Source organism: Battus philenor, unplaced genomic scaffold, assembly GCF_028537555.1.
Source record: "Battus philenor isolate CCGP_79_NKW_IND1 unplaced genomic scaffold, ilBatPhil1.0.hap1 SCAF_20, whole genome shotgun sequence".
NCBI classification, from domain to species: Eukaryota; Metazoa; Arthropoda; class Insecta; order Lepidoptera; family Papilionidae; genus Battus; species Battus philenor.
Genome location: NW_027181683.1, coordinates 7169617 through 7192429, shown reverse-complemented (window position 1 = coordinate 7192429; position 22813 = coordinate 7169617). Strand labels below are relative to the sequence as shown.

General features: G+C 31.7%; 1 protein-coding gene across 2 annotated transcripts; it reads left to right on the top strand.

The window, feature by feature from the left end:
• Window positions 1–3124: 3124 nt before the first annotated feature.
• Window positions 3125–22556, top strand: flz (filzig). Of its 2 annotated transcripts, none has more exons than XM_068765725.1 (8): window positions 3125–3254; window positions 15344–17580; window positions 17898–18036; window positions 18290–18476; window positions 19345–19532; window positions 20077–20192; window positions 21292–21411; window positions 22208–22556. In XM_068765725.1, exons 1-8 carry the CDS (start codon window positions 3125–3127, stop codon window positions 22370–22372), a joined length of 3282 nt encoding a protein of 1093 aa, XP_068621826.1. In that variant the 3' UTR covers window positions 22373–22556. The 2 variants fall into 2 exon arrangements, with proteins under 2 accessions (XP_068621826.1, XP_068621827.1); XM_068765726.1 differs by having other exon boundaries at window positions 3173–3254; window positions 19348–19532.
• The last annotated feature ends 257 nt before the right edge of the window (window positions 22557–22813 follow it).

The following is a 22813-nucleotide window of genomic DNA, read 5'->3' as shown; positions in this document are numbered from 1 at the left end:
TTGTAAAACTTAATTACATTAACAACTTTTTAAAAGTCAAATTTATGAAATATATTATAAAAAAAACAACTACAGATTATATAATCATTTAACCGAATCACATTTTAACTATCTTAGTATTAGCATCTTAATTTTTTTGCACTTGTGCTGGTAATTTTGAGTACGACCTCTGATACCTGTTCACTTGTATTTATACAATAGTACTATCAGCAAAACATTTGCAATTTTTGTGGATTTATTTATTTCTAATTATCAAATGAAGTTCGTGTTTAATATTTATTTTCTAGTTATATAACAAACATAGTAGTAGTAAAATGAATATAACGGAGTTTTTAATATTTATTTGTATATATTTTTTATAGTTTTAACAAAGATTATTTCACAAAATTTGTATAATTTAAATTTGACAGCTATTATTATTTAATTATGGCATAATTACTCCTAAAAATATTTACAAATTTTATTTATTCTTTTGAAATTACAGATTATTTAAATCTAGTAGGTCGTTGGCCGCAGCCTAGTTACAAACATTGTCACAGCTGTTTTTCTGATTCTCCTTAAATAGCGAAATAATTAACTGATACATTTAAATGTGCTACATAAACAAAATAGTTAAACCGTGATTACGTTATGTTTGTAAATTATAAATACACACTATCTAAATTAGAAAAAGATGATTTCTTTGCTAACGTTACAAGTCAGCAGTTCAAATAAACTTTCTATTGTGTCTTGTCGGAATACTTTATCAATAATGGACCGTGGGACAATAACTACAGCTTAGTGTCTATCATTTATAAATATCGATGGACATTATTTACGACTCGTTTGTTTTGAGTGAAACTTTCTGACTATATTTAATATATCTTCACGTACATGTAATATCTTTTAACTATTTGTAAAAAGTTGTGTTATCTTATCATGAAAAGCACTTTTGTACCCTAAATTATCGCCAATTGAGCCAGAGGGATAGATCTATACATGTTTGTGCAAGTGAAATGACTATCTATATCTCAGTAGACTTTGAGAATATATGTTTTTGTTATAATTGTAATTAAAAAATATATACCAATAACTCGTTAAATGGGCCTCCATAATTTCTTAGCTAATAAAGCTGAATACCATAAAAAAACATTTATCTTTTTTTATATTTTGCACACAACATTATAAAGATTTTTTCTTCAAATTGATCTTGCGTTTTCTTCAAATTTACATAGTTTAACATTTAAAAAAATATATTAATCTAAAATCATCAATAATTCTTGATTTAATTGCAGTACGATCCAAAATATTACGTCTTTTAGTGATGATATATTTTGACAATTTTTTTTTGTAAAAAGTTTTCTGTTATTTTTTTTAATGTCACCTATTCGAAGAGAAATGATTTTTTCCAACGTATAATAAAAATAAATTTTAAAGCTTTGACACTAGATTATCAAAATCGAAGTTTTTTGAAAGCATTTAATTAAAAGTTGCTGTAGTTTGCGGCGTGGGTAGTTCCCCACTAGGTAGACCAACGACATAGAAGATGAATTCGTGAGAGGTCGCTGGATACGAGCAGCGCAAGGCGATGAGAGATCATGGCGATTTATGGAGGAGGTCTCGTAGTTGGCGTCATCATCTGAAAAGCACAAAAAGAATAGCTTTTGTGTGTTTAGATAATGAAAATTAATAATTTTATATCAAAACTAACCACTATATTTATAAGTGGTGTTGTAATATAATCGCGTTTCTAGTGAATAGAAAATATTCATTATTTCCAAACAATTTGTATTATTAGTTTCAGAAAATTAAAAAAAAAATTAAAGTTTTATCAACGAGTATCGATATTGTAACGCGTTGTCACGTCACTAGTCTTTGATGCACCTAAGGGAAAGTCACTACACGAAGATGAGCAAAGTTCGTTACTGATGGCTCACACTTTTCTGTTCATATAATATTACAATGCTTTATAATAGTAAAATCGGCTTATAAAACAGCTTTATTATTGCACGCGACTGGAATCTACGATGACCTTTTATCATGAATCGGGCCATATTTTTTCTACCTTTCTTTTGAATACCAAAAGATTAGCATTATCGTCTTTTTGAGGGTTATTTTTTTTGTTACCGTTTTAATTTAAACAATTTAGATTACTGAATGTGTAGCAAAATTGTGTAGTTTACGCATATTACTGTGCAATGTTGTAAACTAATAAGCTATATATTCAATAAATATCTGAAAAGTATAATATTTATTTAAATAAACTACATAAAGTGTAAATTGATACTTCAATAACCCTAGATTAATTTACCGTTGTTATAACACTAAGTTAATTAATTCTCAATATTCAACTGACGGCGTGCGCGTGAGTCTATTCGGCCTACTTGACTTCATTAACCTACTGCTATTAGTTACTATTATAAAAAGAAATACATGTATTAGATATGAAACGATTTTTGAAAAATAATAAAATTCCAAACTAAATAAAAAAAGAAATATTCTAAATTCAAAATTATTAAAGGCCTAAATTTTTATTTTCAAAAAGAATCAAACGATACACGACCATTTTATATAAAATAGAAAATATTTATAATAATTGTCATAATTTATGATAACGCTATCTTTAAGTCTTAGGTCTTAGTAATATTGATCCCTCTCTTTCTAGTATATGTCCATCTCTCACAATTTCTCATTTCACCGTTCACTTGTTTAGCAAGTTGTTATTAACAGTGACCGAGTTCCAACTCCAATCAAATATTTAGTTTGAAGGCTTTATGTTTAAACGTATAAAGACTAGTTCTGTTTGAAAGCTTATTTATTATGAAACTTTATCAAAGTAAGAGAGCGGGGGTGATATGTGTGTTTCTTATTTTACAATGTTAAGTTGGTCAGTCGGCTAGTGGGTTCTTCAACGTTATACAAGACGCACGCTTCTATAACACGGAGCTGTCTGAATAAAAAGTCAGTTCGAAAATTTAAACCATTAAATAAAATGTCGAGAAAACCGTTTCGGTGCCGCCAATAATTGATAAAAAATTTAACAAAATTAAAATAAAATAAAATGTGAAATGCGCTTAATGCAATAAACATATTTATTATTTTTTTATTTAAGAATTTTAATTTGCGCGGGAAGAAATACTTTAAAATGACTGACCACAGGTGTCAGTTTGGAAAATTATGTCGCAGTGAAGTGAAACAAATGTTATTTATTGTAGTGTTATTAGCTTTTTTGGACTATTACCCCCTAAGTTGTAAAGGACAAGAATTTGACAGAGGTAACATTTTAAATAATCTCTTAATTTATATCCTATAGTTTTAACTTAGCTCCATAATCCGTTTAATTTATATTAATTTATGACTTTCTAAATTAAAATTTTCTTTTATCAATGACATTCGTTAAAGACTTTTGCTTAAGTCTTATAAACAATATTCTCCCAGTTTGAAGAAATGAACAAGTTACAAAACAATAATAAAAACAAGTATAAAAACCAATAAATATGTTTACGATGTTAACGAAGCTTTAACATAATACAGTTATATTAGCATGGTTATATACATGAATAGTAATAAAAGTTTCAGAAAAGGGCACAAAATGTAAGTCAAATGTTCGCTTTATATTAAGTATAAATTTTAACAAATCATCAAATATTCTTCAAATACAATTTCGAAAGATATTTTTATTTCTTGAAATCTTTTTTATAGTTTTTATAAAAAAAAAAAACTTGTTAACATAAAACGCACCGATGAAGTTTACACACAAATTAAGGATTCCGAGTGATAAAATATATAAAATTATTCATAGATCAATGAGATGAATTCTCTTTAATTCGATTCGTGCCAAGTAACTAACTCCGTAAGTAACGGTTAAGTAAAATGTCAATCGATTTGGAACATCGTACCAATGTTGCTGAACCAGAAAAAAGAGTTATTTACCTAAAGTCTTAGATATGAGGTATTAATTATGAAACAGGTTAAATTTTACAAAGAAAAGCTATATACATATTACATAAGGTAATTTTTTAGGCTTAACAATCCCGTATCATGATATTGTTACGACAGTTAGTAGAAGTTGTCCATTTAATTGTCTTTCCTAAAATCTATTCTTTTGTAATAAGTTGCCGGGATTGTAATTGCCGAAATGTATTTTAATTGTCTAGTAAATCTTTTTGTATATTTTCATTAAATTTTGAATAATTCAATTAAAAATCCAACAACTCCTCCGAACTTTACGTACGTATTTTTATGTCTAAAGCAAAGATACCGGATTGTTTATTTTATGATAAAGTCCGATAAAATAACCCCTGGAAAAATATAAATTGAAAAAAAACTTACATAATACTTACACATAAAATCTTTTTTTTATAAATTCTTGCCAACACTTGAAACAGTTGTTACTGGCCAGCACATTAAAATTAAATAATTACGGTAATAGTCAGTTCAGACGTTCCAAATGCTTTGAACGGGGCCACAGTTCCAGGGCGGGACCTCGTATCGTTTGGTAGACGGACCGGTCTCGGGCGTCTCGCTAATGGGGTTAAGATATTTTTTACGTGCGCCCAACTGAGGAATTCACGATTGTAAGGATGTTGTTAACGCTTTCGACAAAATTTCTTTTGGTTTCGACATATTTGCCCGATTACCACTAAACCATGTATATTTTCTTTATGAATTTTAGTTAAAAATCTGTTTTTACTTCCTTTGTCTAATTAATGTGAATTTACAATTAACTCTACTTTTGTGGCCAGGCGTATCTTAAAACTTATAATATTGTCCTAAATAATGTAATTTTCTTTAAAATATGGACAACGTTGTTTATTACATATTTGGTATTTTTTCAATATATTACATGAACAATAATATTTAATTTTAGTCATTTTACTTTAACAAAGCACAGACCAATTGAGCAGTCGTAGCTCAGCGTTGCGATCGGAATATTTACAATTCACACTTTGTCCATTGATTATATATGGTTGCCACTGCAAATAAGTTTTCAGCGGATTGGCAGCATCCTCTAAGTACCATAATACCTCAGTGCGATAGCCAACCTGCCAAGCGTGGCGATTATGGTATATCCCTCCATAGATATTTTTTGGGGGAAGGCCTACGCCTTGCAGTTCTTGCATTTAGGTAAATTCAGTCTGCGTACTTGCAATTAGGTAAACAGACTCTTCAAGAATCTTTAATTTCTTTTACCTTAATGACGTATTAAATATATTAACAAAGATACTTCTTTTAATAAGTTGAAGCATACAAGGAATGGAACAATAGAAATGCACAACAATAATATTAATGATAAAATATAAAAAAAGATTTTGCAACAAAACTAAATTCTATACATAAAGGCAATATAAGCACTAATACCTAAACCACATTCAGAGCGAAAACTATAAAAATAACTTTGGTGGATAGATATTATATAAAATATTATAAAAATTAATTTTATTTAAACTAAGTAAATTTAAGTAAGTCATTATAAGGCGCGAGGATTTTCTAAAGATATTTTTTATACATCTTTAAGATACAACGAATTCATTATGAATATATAATTGTGTATTTATGATGGTTTTATATTTACCATAAAGTTATACTTAATACTGAATTTGCGTTATTACGTGTAAAAATAAAAATAAAAACTTTTATTATACAAATTGTTCTCTTTTTTAAATTGTTTCCATTTCCTGAAATATATTGTTAATAACTGTTAATATATATAAATGAATTATCAATTTATTAATATTTAATGTTTAAAACAGAATCTAAAAATAAGTCTTACTTTTAGAAGAGCGAGTTTTCTAGTGGAGTTTTTTATGCTTAAAATTAGGCTCCGGCGACTAGTTCGTAAAAATCTTATAAAAGAATGAAACTGTACACGTGCACGAATTGTGCATATTGGATGTTTCCATGGTTTTGGCAGACATTCGGAGCGAAAGTTTATGGCAATGATTTCGCATGATTGCTACCTTCGATCACCAGTCTATTTCTTTTATATTTGTGACTATTTTCGTGTAAATAAATTACACAATAAGTTAATATTATTTTAAAGATATAAAAATTTATGAACCGGTGTTTTTTTTTCTCTCAACCACTGAACTCGTTTCCGTGCGATTTTAAAGATGCGAAGCTTTTGTTCGCTTTTAAGTGCTGTTTTTAAATTTAAAGGAATGGACTACCAACGCTGTAGGATCGTCCAGTCATATCATGTAATCTCAGTTACATATATAAGCCTGAAAATTAATAAAGAACAAAAAGAGTTTAAATAGGATGCCATTTTCAAATCTTTTTAAAAATATGTAGAATCAAGTCGTAAAAATAAATTCCCTATAAACTTTAAAAAAAATTTAGGTGAGATTATTAAATTTTTCTGAATGAATTTTAAATACCGTTACCTAAATAACTGTTAAAAATGTCAGGTTGATTTTTTTAAATTCATATGACGATGTATAAAACGAACATTCATACTAAAATAAGATGACAGTGCAAAGTTACGCCATCATCTGTCTCCTATACAAAGAACCTAAAGGTTGGCATACCGCTGCATAACCTCTTTTCTATTGTAACATAATTTTCACTTTCTTTGACCCGACTCATACTAGACTCTACGTTTACTTTCTATCGTGCCTTATTAAACGCCCAGCGAACAACGACTTTTCCGAATCGTGCGTCGTACATTGGCCGGACGAATTGATACTACAATTGAAATTGCATTAGAAGTGTAATCGAAGAAGCATTGTATACAGTATTTTGATTCGAGCGCTTGGATTAGAAGTTTCAATGGCAGGTCTTTGTCAAGATCAAATGCTTTTCTTTTGTTCAGAACATTCTTTTTACGATTACTCCTATGATTAGGGCTATTGTGCAAATTCGTATATATAAGTAATTTAAAAAGAGATATTATTATTTCATTAAAATATATTTACCATTATCAGTTTGGCTTTAACAAAGAACAATTATTGTTATATTAGGTAAAAAAATATTTTTTTATTATTTTAATGATTCACTTAATATTTTGGTTAAGGATTTATTGAATAGGACAGTATTTATTTATATAGCGTGCCTTAATCACTATTTCATGCGTGAGATGCCCACTGCCGGAAATAGGTCTCCCTCATATGTTTTAACAAGACCTGTTGGAAGTTGCTTGCATTCAGTCTTCTAACAACCTTAACAAGATCGTCTGTATTTCTTGTGGGCAGACATCCTTTATTTCGCTGGTCAGTCTTTTGTCTCTACTCTGGAAAATTAAGCCAATAGTCATTTGATCTGCACGTATTTGTTACTGCTTCTTCAGCTTGCGTCATATGGTACTATGTAATTTACTTTCATCATTCTCTATTCGGTCTCGTAGAGAAATGCCGACCCTAATCCTGCATACAAATCGTAGGGCGTATGTAAGCTTGCCAATGAGGTTCGAAGTGAGAGACCACGTTCCAGTAACGAAGTTCATCACTGGTAATACATGTGGACGGTAAAACCATGTTTTAGGGCCATAATAAATTAATACGACTAAGTACTATAGGACATCATTTTACGTAGTGATTTTTTTGTGAAATTTATAATAATATTATGGCAAATATATCTCTTCGCGACTGCCAATTTACAGCATTCATATTATTTAGAAACTTCAAAAGAGTGGGAGAAAACCGCATAAATTTAATCACCGTATTACATACATATTATTTATGGTCTAAATAACGGCGCAAAGAAATGTTAATGATCACTCTGCACACATAATACCGTACTGCTCACGCACGAATAGATATTTCAGTGTTAAGAACTAGAGTGAAGCGGTCAAATAGTTCACTGGCATTTTTAATTTTAATTGGATCATATGGTATTGCACTTCTTCTTTTCAGCTGATATACACTCACTGTAAGGCATATACCTCCCCAAAGATGGCCACGATGACCGTTCCTGCGCTGGTCGCATTTTATCGCCTTAAATATGTCGTCGGTTTCCCAGTGGAGGGCTTACCCACTTTACTGACTTGTAGTCTCTACTCGAGAACCTTTCAAACCAAATAAATCACTTACTGTTAAGACCGGTTGAGATCGCCGTTCGTCGAAAATGTTGGAGAGCGTCTCATAACTCCTCTTCCTTTAAACCACCAATTTCTTTTCGAGGGCTCTTGTATCCTGTTATTCTATGGAGCACCTGCTTATAAACACAAGAGCTCGTTGGCCTTCTCGTTCAGTAAAATAAATAACATAACCCCTTTAGTTGCTGAGTGAGCGCGCCAGCTCGGTTAATGTAAAGATTATCAAGTTAAGTGCATCTGGTGCTATGGCATGACAACCCGATGTAGTTGTAAATTCCAAAGGCACAAACAGCATTGCCCATGTCGAAAGAGGCTTGCTGTCTAGGCCTTTTTAACCTCATCTGCCGTTAACAATACGATCTTTATGCAAATTCACTATCACGATCAATTAAGCAGTTTTACTATCTCTTATTTATAAACCTATATTGCTTTATTCATGACTAGCTTGGGATCTTGTTCGACCCTTTTTCACGTAATTTTGAATCTTTGTTAATATAATTGTACAATATGCTCCTTTTTTGGAGGATTCTAGGAATTATTCTATAATATTAGTTATATTATAATTGTTTGTGTGCAGTGGCAATCCTATATAATTAAAGCGTGTGAATTATATAAGATCGTATCCCAGGAATCGAATTTGTGACTTACTACTTCTTCTCTACCACTGAGCTACCAGTGTTTAGTAACGTAATTTATACAGTTGATGAAATAAAATGTTGTGCTGTCTTTTCCCGTCGTGATTCTCCTTGATCTAAGCTACAGTTTGAGTCTAGAAATTTCTATGAGGTTTAGCTTTAAGTTGAATGCGAAATCTATTCTAAGCGGTCTAATGTCCATTCGTCACAACAACTTTCTCGTTGTTTTCTCACTATTACGATAAATTTCTAGTAAATAGACTCGATTTGTGTTTACGCTGTTACGACTCGAGAGATCAGACATTGCAACCACTTTCATTATTAAACAATGCAACTTAGTACAAACTGATATTATTGAGAGTTTACTATTAGCTTAACTATGACAAAGTTTAGTTAATATTTATAATAATTAAGTAATAAAATATTTATAAATATTTTCATTCTCCTCAATAAAGTTTTAGTAAAAGTAAATATTTACTGCAATTTAAATTTGTGGACAAGTATTATGAAGATGTTTATACGTTGATATGATCGTTTTCATTGTTTTTATTGAATAATATTTTCTTGACAGCAGGAAGTAGACCGTAAGCAACTTTAGAAAATGCTTATACGGTTTAAAATTGATCGTTTTTTTAAAGAATTTTACGTAATATCCTTTATGATGAATATGAAACTAACAAAATTCCATCTGTTTTAGTAAACGAAAACCAGGACGCGCTTTTATATAAAAAAATCAAATTGCAAAGAATTCATTTAAACATATTACGTTATTCGATTAAAATTATTTTGATCCTTTGTCCGAATTATATATGTATATCATTTATTAACTAAAATGTGATATTTTCTTATATTAAGAACCAAGTTAATTGAATTAAAATTGGTTCTTTTGTGTCAAAAATATGAACAAAGTTATATTTTCCACTTTAAATTTTAATTAAAAAACGCAATATGTAGAAAATGGTTTTTAATAATATCCATGGTATATTTAAGGAGACGATTTTGGGGCGATTGTCCATAAATTAACTCAGATGAACCATTTATTGTAAACCTTGACGTCACTCTCTGTAGCCTGAGAGCATGTCAAACGGCTTCAAACCAAACCGACCTCGTCGGAAACAAATCGGCTTGTATTTTAAAGGGGTCGCCAACACGGGATCATATTGTTCGCATACAGAGCCGTTCCTGGAGTTTCTTTCGCCACTTCTCTTTGCGCTAACACCTTTCGAAGTGGTTGTAACGTTAGCTAAGTAATACCATCCGACCAAACCGAAGTACGGCTCTCGCGAATATCCTTACGTTTGATTGCTCCACGGAGCCCAGTTAAGCGCTTAGATCGCTTGGCTGCCTCCCAATCTTGTAAAACAGTAGAATGTGGTGCTTCTAGTCGAGATTTCCAAAGGAGTTCTCAAGTTTTACTTCCTTTAACAGTGATTAAAACTAAATGCCATCTGCGCCCCACTCCCTCGAATCCGCGGATATCACAAATCCCGATTAGGCAGCAATTTTTTTAAAAAAACGGAGCTCCTTAAGGTTCTCGGGCTTATTTGATGTAAACATGTTTGAGCTAAGCACCTTAGCATTCAAATACTTAGAATTTCAAATATTCAAGAACATAAAACCCAATGCAGCCATATCAATAGGAGCATATTTACGAAATACAAGGATAGACAATATCTTCTAAATTAACATTTAAAAATAGATCGATCGTTTTTCTATTACTAATTGCCATTAACAATAAGTAATAGGAAAAGATCCCGTTTTCACTGCCACGTCTTTCTAGTCGGTAATCTCAAGCACAGCACAGCGTGAGACAGTAAGCGTGAGCTGTTAGCGACCGGTATGCGTTTCTATCATGCTCTGTTTGCCAACTAGGTGAGCTTCCGTGACTATTGCGGGTGAATAGATGCACTGTTTATAATATAATTGTATAACGATTAATATGCTTATGTTAGTTTAATGACTGTATGTGTTTTCATTAAAACTTCATGTCAGCATTAAAGTGATGCTATCACTACAAATCTTACTTCTTTATCTTACGTGTAAATTAGAAGTTTTCTAGTTAATTTCTAGTTTATTTATCTCAGTTACATGCTATGGAACAAAATATTATAAATAACTTTATAACATTTTTGATATGTTAAGAATCTTAATCAAGTTGTCAGTCTGTACTAACAAAGTTATTCATAGGCTACAAAAGTTATTCATGACGTGAATAAAGTTGTGAATTAATAATGCGGCTAGCAAAGCTATTTACTTTTTATTATATATCTTTAATTAATTTATTCTTAATATGACTTACATGAGGTAATATATGCTACTTACCATTTATTTACGTCATAAGAAGAACACCAGGGGAGCCCATTTTGATAGAAACTAGAATCAGATTGCTTCTCTCTAATGGCCTCTTGAACTTAAAGCTATGAAGGTTCCGAGCGTATCCTGAAGAGCCTCTTTAAAGAGTCCATAATAAAATCAGACAGGCGGTTACTTTCTCAAGACCAAAAATCGTAAACGTGTTCATAAATGGCGATAACATTCACTTCTTTGTTGTCATGATGGGAATATAATTATTTATGGCGCTATTGATTTGTAATTCTCATAAATCTCTAGAAAAGCTTAATGATCTTCTAGACACATTGTGTTCAATGGAAGGTTTGCATAAAACATAAAGTGAAACATCGAATTAAAGACATTGTCGATATCGGTGAACGTTATGTGGGAACTGTGGTGATAAAAATGTGCGTAACAATATAGCGATAACGGGTCTAGGTCTCTGACGACAATATATCTTAATAGTCTTTTTAATGTATATACAACTATTACTTAGTAATATTTCATCTATATAATTATATTAAATTTACAATTTATCAAAAATGCAAGAGTTATACAAAATTACTGGTTATAGGTTTTAGAGCTTCAATGGAGTATATGTATAGCTTATTGGCTTTCAATTAATTTATTATTAATTGAAATTGAAATACCTCTCAAAAATCAAAGGCTTCCGAAGTAATAAACATACAAAGAATCATTTATTGTAACCTATTTCAGAGTACTTAATATGTGTTGATTGGAAATAAGTGCTTAAAGATTTTTTTTTGAAAAATATATAACATGTGATAAAAAGAATTGAAGATTTTCATTAAAAATTTAATCGTAAATTGTATTACGATCACGTATTGGATATTGAACCTGGTTACTATGTGCTCTAAAGCATCGACGTTCGTGTCGTAGTCACTTCGCATAACTTTCCATCACGCCGCCGAGTAAAAGGTATCGCAAATTGTTTTCAATAAAAATGAAACAAAAGTAACTTTCACTATCCAGCAGAGAAATGTATGACATCATAACATCCGTGCAACATTTCTAACCGATTACGCGGCAGTCGTCATTTGTCAGGAATTTTCAGAATTTTTTTTTAAACGATAAAATTTAACGTCAACCCGAGAAAGTGAATGGTAGCACATTCATGTTGCATTATATATTTGTTTAAGCAAAATCCTTTCACTCATTAATGTTTCGGTGACATCTGACAACCTTACCGCATTAATGTATGTATAAATAAGCACTTAGATATATTTTTTCATTCCTTTTTTTACTTCGTTAATATAAATAATATCGTTAGATTTTAAAACTAAAATTCAAGGAAATTAGGAAAAATATCTCCGCAAACAGTAATAAACTATATCTTTTTAAATAAATATTATATACATAATTCAATAGAAATATATATAAAAATGATAGGAATATAATTAAAATTGAGATTTAATCATATCGCAATTGAGGATTTAATCAAAATAAAATGAATGAAGGCATAGGCTGATAAAAATTTGAATTTATCGCCTTTGTTCTATTTAGACCATAAGTATCCGACTAAGCTTCTCTGTAGGACAAATTTGTGCGAAGTCCACAATTGATTTGGTTATTCTTGAAACAATGTCTCCCTTCATATATCATAAAAACTTGAAAAATCATAATTATATTTATCATGCTCCCTCCATACATTTTCAATAAAATTATTTGGAAGCGGCCTTCATCCATCAAGGTGGAAAGACAACCTTAACAAGGTCGTCTTCTTGCGTTGTGGGTTAACGGTAGACCGCGTTTGTCGGTGTCCACTTCAGAACCATAAAGCGCCAACAGCCAACTTTTCTACGTATTATGAGGTCTGACCATTGCCAATTCAACTTTCCAACACTATATTTTAAATATACCTATAGTTTTCAAGTTACTTATCTATTTACATTATAAAAATTGCTTTGATCAATGTAAAAATAATAAAAATAGATAAATTAATTATTTATGTTTAAAATAAGTGATGTTACTTATTTATAATATGTATGTATTTATAACAAAGTAGAAAATAACTTTTCTGCTAACTTTATGTCGTGACAAAATTCACTTTTTAAATGGAACACTTAATTTCAAAAAGAAAGTTGATCACGATTTAATGTTTTCGAATCAATTCACATATGGTTTATTCATTATTCGGTACGCATCGCTACTATGTAGGTGAAGTTCGCATCCTGTTTACCAATAGTAAACTTCTTCCGGTAGCATCGTTTTGTCGAGTTTGTAGGCTAATAACTCTCATTACAAGGTGTGTTCATCTAGAAATTACATCCGAAATACAAAATAAAAATTTATTAACCATAAACCGAAAACGAAATGTATTAGTAAATTAATTAAAAAGTTTATACTAATCATTTTTCTATAACAATTTGGTTAAAATAAAACGGAATTATTTTTTTTCTTGAACAGGGTTTCACAGACAGTACAATTTTTTTTAAATCGTGGCATTGCAGTAATATTCTTAGTTTGTTGTTTTCAGAGTGACTACTCTCGGTAACATGAGTTGATAGTAAAGATTTGTATTCATAGTAATAAATAGTATATTACAGAATGTATGCAATCACTCTACAAGAATAAACATTGTTTAAAAATAATCGAAAGTTTATTTTGATAGATTTTATAATTTCGTTTTAATTTCGATCTTTGAAATTGATTTATTCTGTAGAAAACTTTAATTATGAATTAGAAGCAATAATATGCTTGTATTTTGCTAACCAAAATTATTATATTGAACAACATTGAAATTATGCAGTAACTTATATTTTCTTGTGAATTTTACATCACTATGCCGGTGTTAATTTACGGAACCGAGACATGGTTGCTTACGTCGAGCCTTATAAGAAGGCATAAGGTCACCCAGAGAGCAATGGAGAGACCCCTTAGAGTTTCGTTGCGAGATCGAATCAGAAATAATAACATCCGCAAAAGAAGCAAAGTAACCGACGTAGCACGAATATTTTCGGAAGATGCGACGTATGCCCCACACTAGAAGATCCGACCACATATGTAGGGAAGGGGTTAGGGTTGCAGAAAGGCGCTGGATGCAGGATATTTGGGGGAGACAGTGATCGTCTATCGGCTGCAAAAGAAAGCACACTTCTTCATTACGCGATTGAACTGAATTGGCTCTAAATTATGTACATTCTTGTAATTTTTTTACCTCACGATTTTAATAGTTAACTAATGTGTGGGAATAGTGAAAAATTCGAATGCGCAGAAAGATTCGGTGCACACATGTCAGAAAACAAATACCTATTTCATTATTGAAAAAATGTTATTCAATCGTATATGTGATAGCAATGTGTTCTTAAGTTTTAAAAAAATGTATTAACACTATATTTATGATGCGGTATGAACGGTGTTATCTTATTGAATTTACGCTATTTTTCAGGCATCAATTTTTAATTAAACAATAAATTAATACGATACTGCTATACCTTTTTAAGTCGTATTTTATAAATATTAGATCTAAAAAAAAACGATACAAGAAACTGCATCGATATTCGGATTGCTACATCCGGCACATAGACAATCAAAAATAATGGACCAGAATAAATATGCGGCGGTTTCATGGTTATGCACAAAGTAGAAATGCTGTTTAGAAATCTATTAGGAAGAATTGAGGTCTAAATTTCCTCAATTACTACAAAACCGTACATTTGTCATCGATAGAGCTTTCACATCCGTCAATAACCAGTTTATTCATAGGTTCTAATTAAACATATTATTAAATTTCTTTGACTCTTAAAAAACTCAGTTTTAGTTAAATTGTTGTTGATAAAATTAACGTTTTAACCAAAAATGACGTAAAATAATTTTTAGCGGCTTATATATTTCACTAAGACTATGTAAAGTAAATCTTTTAATGAAAATTATTTTTTTATTTTATTGATATTTGCGAATAAAAATAATAGAAGTTAATGGAGTATGCAATTTTTAAAATTCAAAACGCAAAGTAAAAGTAGATTGAGAGAAAAGGCATACTGTTCAATAAATGAATAGGTAAATGATAAGAATTGGCAATGATGTCGCTTGATTATTTTGATTTCATTTAGGCTATATGTACCAGATTTATGTACATAAATCGGTATTGTGAAACTTTTTTAAAATACTTTTCTTTGTGGAATTTCTTTCTGTCTTTTCATTATACTATAACATTGCAAAGTGCAGTCAAAAATTAAAAAAGTCAATAATTCAATAATTCCTGTTATTAGTTCTGATGTTGAATAAATGAATTTATCTTTATATTTAATAACTATTTTATAAACAACGTATATTATTCATTAAAATAAACAACTTTATATTTACATGTATCTCTCTAAATAGTACTATTATTTATTTTCAGATGCAAGGAGACTATTTGGAGGTTATAGAATAACACCAACGTATTGCAAAGCATCAAGAGCCGCCAGGTATAATAGAGGGAACACAATTTGCATGTTTAATCACGAATGTGCTCAAAGAGATGGCGAAGTTGTTGGTGCTTGTATGGATGGTTTTCTTTTCGGAGCTTGTTGTCAACTTAAATCCGATAGCCAGTCACACATTCCTAAAGGCCCTGGGGTAGTTGTACCTGGTTATACGGATTATTCTGAGATGGAAAATGGAGGTGAGGATTATGACAACTTGGATCAACTTGATACATGGCACAACAGCTTTAAACCTGTGGTAACACCGGGCTATCGACCAACGACACCTGCAACTGAACCAAATTTCAGCACTGAAAGTGAGATACTGTCTGAAGGACTAAGCCATATTACTAATACGTTATTAAACACTCCGCCTAAAGACAATACCTTTGCCTATGTTAAGCCGGCAAAACCAGATAGCATCTATACTCATAGTACGATAGATCATGGTGGTGCTGATACGATACTCATACATCAAAACGGATCTGCAGTGAAAGATATTGCAAGGCCTTCAGATTTTAATATACAAATTTCTTCAATACAAACAAAACCCACTGTATCACCATCTACGACTTCGCAGTCATCTCCATCATTAACTTTATCAACACATCGACCGATATTTAAACCTGCATTTAGGCCGAAACCAACAAGTACTAAAATTACAACAGCAAATCCTTCTACAGAAAATTACGTAATGGTACCAACGGTAACAAAGGAAAGCCAAAAAATAACTGAACTTTCGTCAATAGACAGTATAATTCAAATGTTAAATGAGAGCACGCCGAGTATGAAAGAAGATTTGAGCTCTTCTGCAACTTTCGACACGTTAGAAACCAAATCCTCGCCAGTACCTTCATCAACTTCTGCATATAATGACATGTATTCTACACATCATATTACTACAGGTCATTACGTTACGATGAAACCATCGACATACCCCAGTAATGGGTATATATCAAGTGCAAGTATGACAAAGAGGCCCCCGACTTTGACAAGCAGTAAACCCTCTCACGGCACTTACACTACTCCAAATATTATATCATTTGATAAGAAACCTGCATCTGTACAGCCCTTTTTATCTTCCCCTAAACCTAGTCAGTCCACTAGTCAAGCGATTGAGGCATTTAATAGATATCCTACTGATCCAAGTGAATTTGGTCAAACTGTGACTACTTTTAGTTATGTAAGTTCAACTACAATCAATGCAACACCTACAACTCGACGGCCACCATCAACGAGTTATGTAACTGGTTCCAAGCCTGCCAGAAAACCTGTTACAGCTTCTTCAAATATAGTTTCTGAGTATGATGTTGGTATAGCTCCTGATACTTTTTCAAGTGCAACGCCAACCGTTATTGTATTAAATAATTTACAAACAAGCAAACCAGAACCTGGAAACAAAGAACCGGAATTTGTTGAAATATCACAAGAACCTTTCAAGAAACCAGTGAATCAAATAACGGTTAATAATCATATAGAATCTACAAATAATATTTTTGTTGGAAAACCGCCACAGACATTTGAGCGACCGGCATCACCTACTGTTGTTATAACACCTAAGCCATCACCAAGTACTACCCCATATCCGATAAAATCTTCTACAAAACCGGTTCCCATTTCAATACCTGACGTATCAAGTTTCGACACTTATACAGAAATTTACTCTCCTTCTACATATAAACCGGAACTTCAAACGTCTCCGGATGATTCAATAAACTTTCCTCCAGTGAGGAATCCTATGCTCAATGTTACTGGATCAAATATTGTTATATATAATACAAGCCTAGCAGATAGCGAGCTAGATACGTTGCAAGAACTAGAATTTACCACACCATCCTGGCATGAAGATGATAAATTGAATGAGAAAATGAACCTATTTGTCAATAAGATTGTGGGAAGTCTTCAAGGAACATTCCAAGAGTTGCATGATATTGTAATACTAGATAAAAAACCTAACGCAACAATAATCAAAGATACTAAAACAACTACATTGAAACCGACACGTAAAACGCCAGCAACAACACGAAAACCAGTAACTACAACTAAAAAACCTTCCCGAATTACAACTACCAGAAGAACTCCGATAAAGACCACAAAAAAACCTACAAAACTAACAACAGTTGTTAGAAGACCCACAACAACTCCCACTGTTCCAACTACTACGAAAAAATCGGTAAGAAAAACTTACAAGCCAATCTTGTGAGGATATACATACAATCATTCAATATACAGATAACAATATCTCTGTTATTAAGTAGGATAGTAAAAACATTATTCAGTTATAAGTTAATGGTGGATAAAACAAAAACTTAATACTAATGATTAATATAAGTGAATTTTAAATTAAGTGAATGTAAGAACATTTGCACCGATTTTTCTATTATAACAGCTTGATCTAAAGCCAGATTAAATTATTATGTCTTATTACTACAAAGTATTTGGTCAATACAACGTGGGCTTGCACTGGGCCTGTGATAAATGTTTTTTTAGGTAACAACTACCAAAAAGCCCAGACCAACTAAAAAGGCGACAACAACGACGGTAACTCCCAGTACAACGACTGAACTGTATGATGAAATAACAACGGAAAATTTCGTGGAACAAGTCATCAACTATGAAGATAGAAAATGTAAGCCATTCTATATGCATTTACCATATTAATGATGTAATATAAATATTTGTACTTCTTTAAAAATTTTAATACTTTCTTTATAAGAACATCAATAAATTTAAAATTTCATTAATGTTCAAAATTTTTAAGCCGATTAATTACAAACTTTTAGTAGTTTTGCTTAGTCAAAATTAAAGTTATAAGTATGTTTGTAATTGTTATTAGAACTGTTTATATTAAGAAATTATGCGAAAATGTTTGTAAATTCTAGTGTGCGGCGTACGGCCGCTCGTAAAGTCTGGTCGCATCGTGGGCGGGAAGAACGCTTCCTTTGGCGACTGGCCATGGCAAGTGCTCATTAGAGAATCCTCTTGGTTAGGTCTTTTCACCAAGAACAAATGCGGTGGCGTTCTAATTACTAATCGCTTTGTTACCACAGCAGCCCATTGCCAACCAGGGTAAGTTGTAGTATTAATTCCTGGTTTTCCAATTTTTTTCCTTTTCAAATTCTTTTTTAACATTCAAAATGAATATAAAAATTAATTCGATATATTACATCTAAAAATTGCGAAACGTGGTCTCACACATCGGGACTCATTGGCAAGCTGACAGACAGTCAACGAACCATGGAGAGGTCTATGCTCGGAATTTACGATATAGAATCTGTAATGAGGAGATCCGTAGTAGAACGAAAGTAACCGACGAAGGCCAGTCTTGCGCTGCCCACATGCAGCGACTTTTCGCAACCTCTATGTCGTCGGTCCTCCTAGTGGGATAGATAGGCCCTATATACACCACTATTCAGCATAGCTACGTATTTTGATCAATTAGATTACAGGAAATAAGAACGCTGTATTCCTTACTGTTCACTTTATAATTCAAGTAAGCCCTTTGAAAAACAGGAACACGGATGTCCTCTTTAGTCGATTTTAATAATTAATTACTTGTGTATTGGTTATTGCTGATTGACTAAAACGCGGCATTATTTTTTTAAGGTCAAAATACTATACATTGTAGAAAATTTTAAACACTACGATGTACATAAATATGTAAACCTAATAAAGGTATTTATTTAAAGTAGTAAATTAAGCTACCGGGACCACAAGGTTCTGGAGTCCACCTACAAGGTGGACTGACGACCTTGTCAAGGTTATCAAAAAAAGCTGGGTACTTGTCGCTTCCAACCTGTCGTATTGAATTATTTGGGAACAGCGTCTGCTTTTTGAGATGATGATTAAATTAATTAAAGTTTAAATAAATAAATAAAAAAAAACAATTATACCGTTAACAACTGCGTTAACATCACTAAAACCAAATTTCATTTAGCAGCTTCATGGGTTCATTGGTAGCTGTATTTGGTGAAAACGATATATCGACTAACTTGGAGCCGAGACGACCGGTGGCAAAGAATGTAAGAAGAGTCATACCGCATCCAAAATACGACGCTGCGACGTTCGAAAACGACTTGGCTTTACTTGAACTGGAATCACCGATTAAATACGAGCCTCATATTGGTAAGCGACACACTTACGTATATACATGTTGATTGGTAATATATACGTGTAAAATTTTTGAACAGTTAAATGTAAAACTTATTTGCTGACAATAAATTTATAGTACCGATCAAAAATCAATAGTTTCAGAAATAAAAAATAACGTAATAATAATATTAAAAGAAACAGAGCTTAAAAAAAATAATTTAAATTAACTACATTTTAAAAATGAGTTATTGATTACTATGTGTACTTGCAGGATTGTACTGCCAGAAGTTGCTTTCCAATAGGAAAAAAATTAAACATATTTCAAAGTGATCACTTTATACATAATGAGCCTAAATAAGTGATCATTAAATATTTTTTTTTACAATTATTTATTATTAGCTTATGCTGTACGTTTACGTTTAAAGCTTTTACACGTATACCTAATCACCGTTTGTCAAATGTAGTTGTATAAGAGAGTAATACTAATAGTAAAGGAGAAAATAAGTATATGTATATTTTTTTACACTCGTCCGTAATTCGTGAATAATTTAAAAATATTTATGTGACTTAATTTCAGTGCCAATATGTATGCCACCCGATGATGCCGATTTCACAAATCGCATGGCAACCGTAACAGGTTGGGGAAGACTAAAATACGGAGGGGGCGTTCCCGCCATACTACAAGAAGTACAGGTAAATTTGGTCTTAAATATTACGCGTTAAACTCTACAAACGAACATAAACTTAATAATTTATTATACGTATAAAATTTTCAATTTATCTCAAGCATAGTTATTTTTTATAAAATGTCGAGACAACTTTATTTCGCTGTCAACTACATCGAATTCGTAGTATTTATGATGTGTCTTTCAATATACGGGTCAAGAACCACTGCTACCCTTAGACTGCCAATCTGTAATAAATATTGTGTTAATTGTCACATGATTTATTTTAAAAAAGTAATATATTACTCTTATCAATATGATGTTCATTCCAAGTAATATTTTAAGCTAGTTCTGCAAAGAAATTTAATTCAACAACAGTTTGTGTATGAAGGAATGTCTCGAATATCCACATAAGAGAAACAAGGGTAATAACATTATGTAGATGGTTCATGCAAAGGATAGAACAGAAAGCTTTGATTTTTTTAAGTATAATGCTGTTGAAGCTGTTAAACCGCGTTGAAGGTATGCGTTTACTGGAAGATGAAGCGGAGTACCCACTACCGTTTTGTCAAACTGCCATTTACGCTCGCAGCCTTTGTAGGTAGCACTGTGATGGATATAATAGTTGCAATTGGTTCTATACCTAGTTCTGCAAGGAAATATAGTTAAAAGCTAGTTCGAAATAATTTGCAACGCAAGAACATCGCTTCAAAGGCAGCAATACATATCATAGGAACAATATAAAAAAAGACACGATGGTACCAAAAACTATTACAAAGATACAAACTACTAGTTATACCGGACTTCTATCAGATACGCCGATGGTCTTATTTGCCGCTTAATGTCGAAATCATACTTGTTTTCTCACAATAACATAGTTTCAACGGCACTTCTCACTCGTTAGTATAAAATGGGTGTATATTAACTCTTACCCCATCGCAAGATTTTTACATACATCTGGCTATTCATTTAAATCTGCCATTATGGCCACGTTATGAGGGCATCAGTATACACTTAAAAGAACATAAAATTATTTTGAATAAATAATCTAACATATTGAACTTAAGATTGATTAATAGTGAAAAATGGGAAGAAATCATTTTTAAGAGTATATTCGTTCTTTTCAGGTTCCAGTTATGGAAAACAGTCATTGTCAATACATGTTCCAAACAGCTGGACATGCAAAGAAAATTCTTGATTCTTTTATATGTGCAGGCTATTCCAACGGGAAAAAGGATTCTTGTGAGGTAATCGAGTAACTCGAGGATTATTATTTTATAACATTATGTTTTAATTATGATTATCATCATAATTTCAGCCGTAGCACATCTACATATATAGGACACAGGCCACCCCTATAGCTTTTCAAAAAAACTTTGATAGCAACCTGCATCCACCGTCTCGATGATCCTAACAATGTTTTGATTATAATATAAAACTGTACCATTTTAATATCTATTACATAATACAAAAACAAAAAGTAGGCACAAATTTCTCAGATAATAGTAAAAATCCGATTTTTATAAATTTAATCATAATGATATTTAGAGCACGTAATACTTTCAAATTTGTGCGTATTCTTGAACATATTCGTTTAATAAAGGCACATTGAGAGAAAGAGAGAGAGAGAGAGAGCAATGGAGAGGGCTATGCTCGAAGTTCGCATCAGAAATGAGGAGGTCACCAGCGTAACTCGAAGTATTGTTCGTCTGCAGTGGCATTGTGCGCATCTCTCTTGCAACTGATGGGTCCCCACTAGATGAACCGACGACATAGTTCAGGACGACGAATGTCGCTGGAAGCGGGCGCCGATAGACGGGTCATCATAGCAAACTCTGGGGGGACCAATGCCTTATAGTGGGCGGCAATTGGCTACGAAAGGCACATTGTAGCCAACTTTTGAAAACAATCTACTAAAAATTTTCTTATTATATTTCCGTTCAAGACTATACCGCAGTAACGTGTAACGTAATCCAAAATAATATAAAGCTTTCTAAACTTACAAATTATTTTATAAATAGTCGATATTAATTTAATTTCCAGGGTGACAGTGGAGGTCCGTTAGTGGTGAGAAACGAAGAAGGCCGATGGGTGCTTGTGGGAACAGTATCTCACGGTATCAAATGTGCTGCGCGCTTTCTGCCTGGCGTTTATATGAGGACTACGTATTATAAACCATGGTTCAGAAGCATTACGGGAGTGAAATGAGTCAAATTTGGCATAACCAAGGCCTTTTGCTTTAATGACCTTCAAAAAAATTATGCCACTGACATAAGAAATATTTCATCTAAAAATATCAGTGGTAGATGTTTTGCTCAAAATTACGAAATAAACATCATAAGTATAACATTAAAAATAACCTACATTTATAACACATTCCTACCTAAAACGAAATTTCACCCTTTTGAACATAAGGTTCAAAAAAAGTTTATTTTTTTAGAATAAATAATTTTTATGTCATGATTTCCTAAAATAATGTTTTAAAAATATCTTAAATTACAGTTATGTAAAGCTCTCTACTTAATATTTATTGAAATAAAAATTTATTTCGATAACAAATATTAGCTGTTCAATATTGACATAACATTACACAATTAAAATTACAATAATTCCCTCTAGTATAAAAGTTTGTACATTAATAATATTTAT

Coding starts and splice junctions, on each gene's coding strand:
- flz (XM_068765725.1), top strand. CDS start 3,125: ATGACTGACCACAGGTGTCAGTTTGGAAAATTATGTCGCAGTGAAGTG. Junction 18,037..18,289: donor CAACTATGAAGATAGAAAAT/GTAAGCCATTCT, acceptor TGTAAATTCTAG/TGTGCGGCGTACGGCCGCTC. Junction 18,477..19,344: donor GCAGCCCATTGCCAACCAGG/GTAAGTTGTAGT, acceptor AATTTCATTTAG/CAGCTTCATGGGTTCATTGG.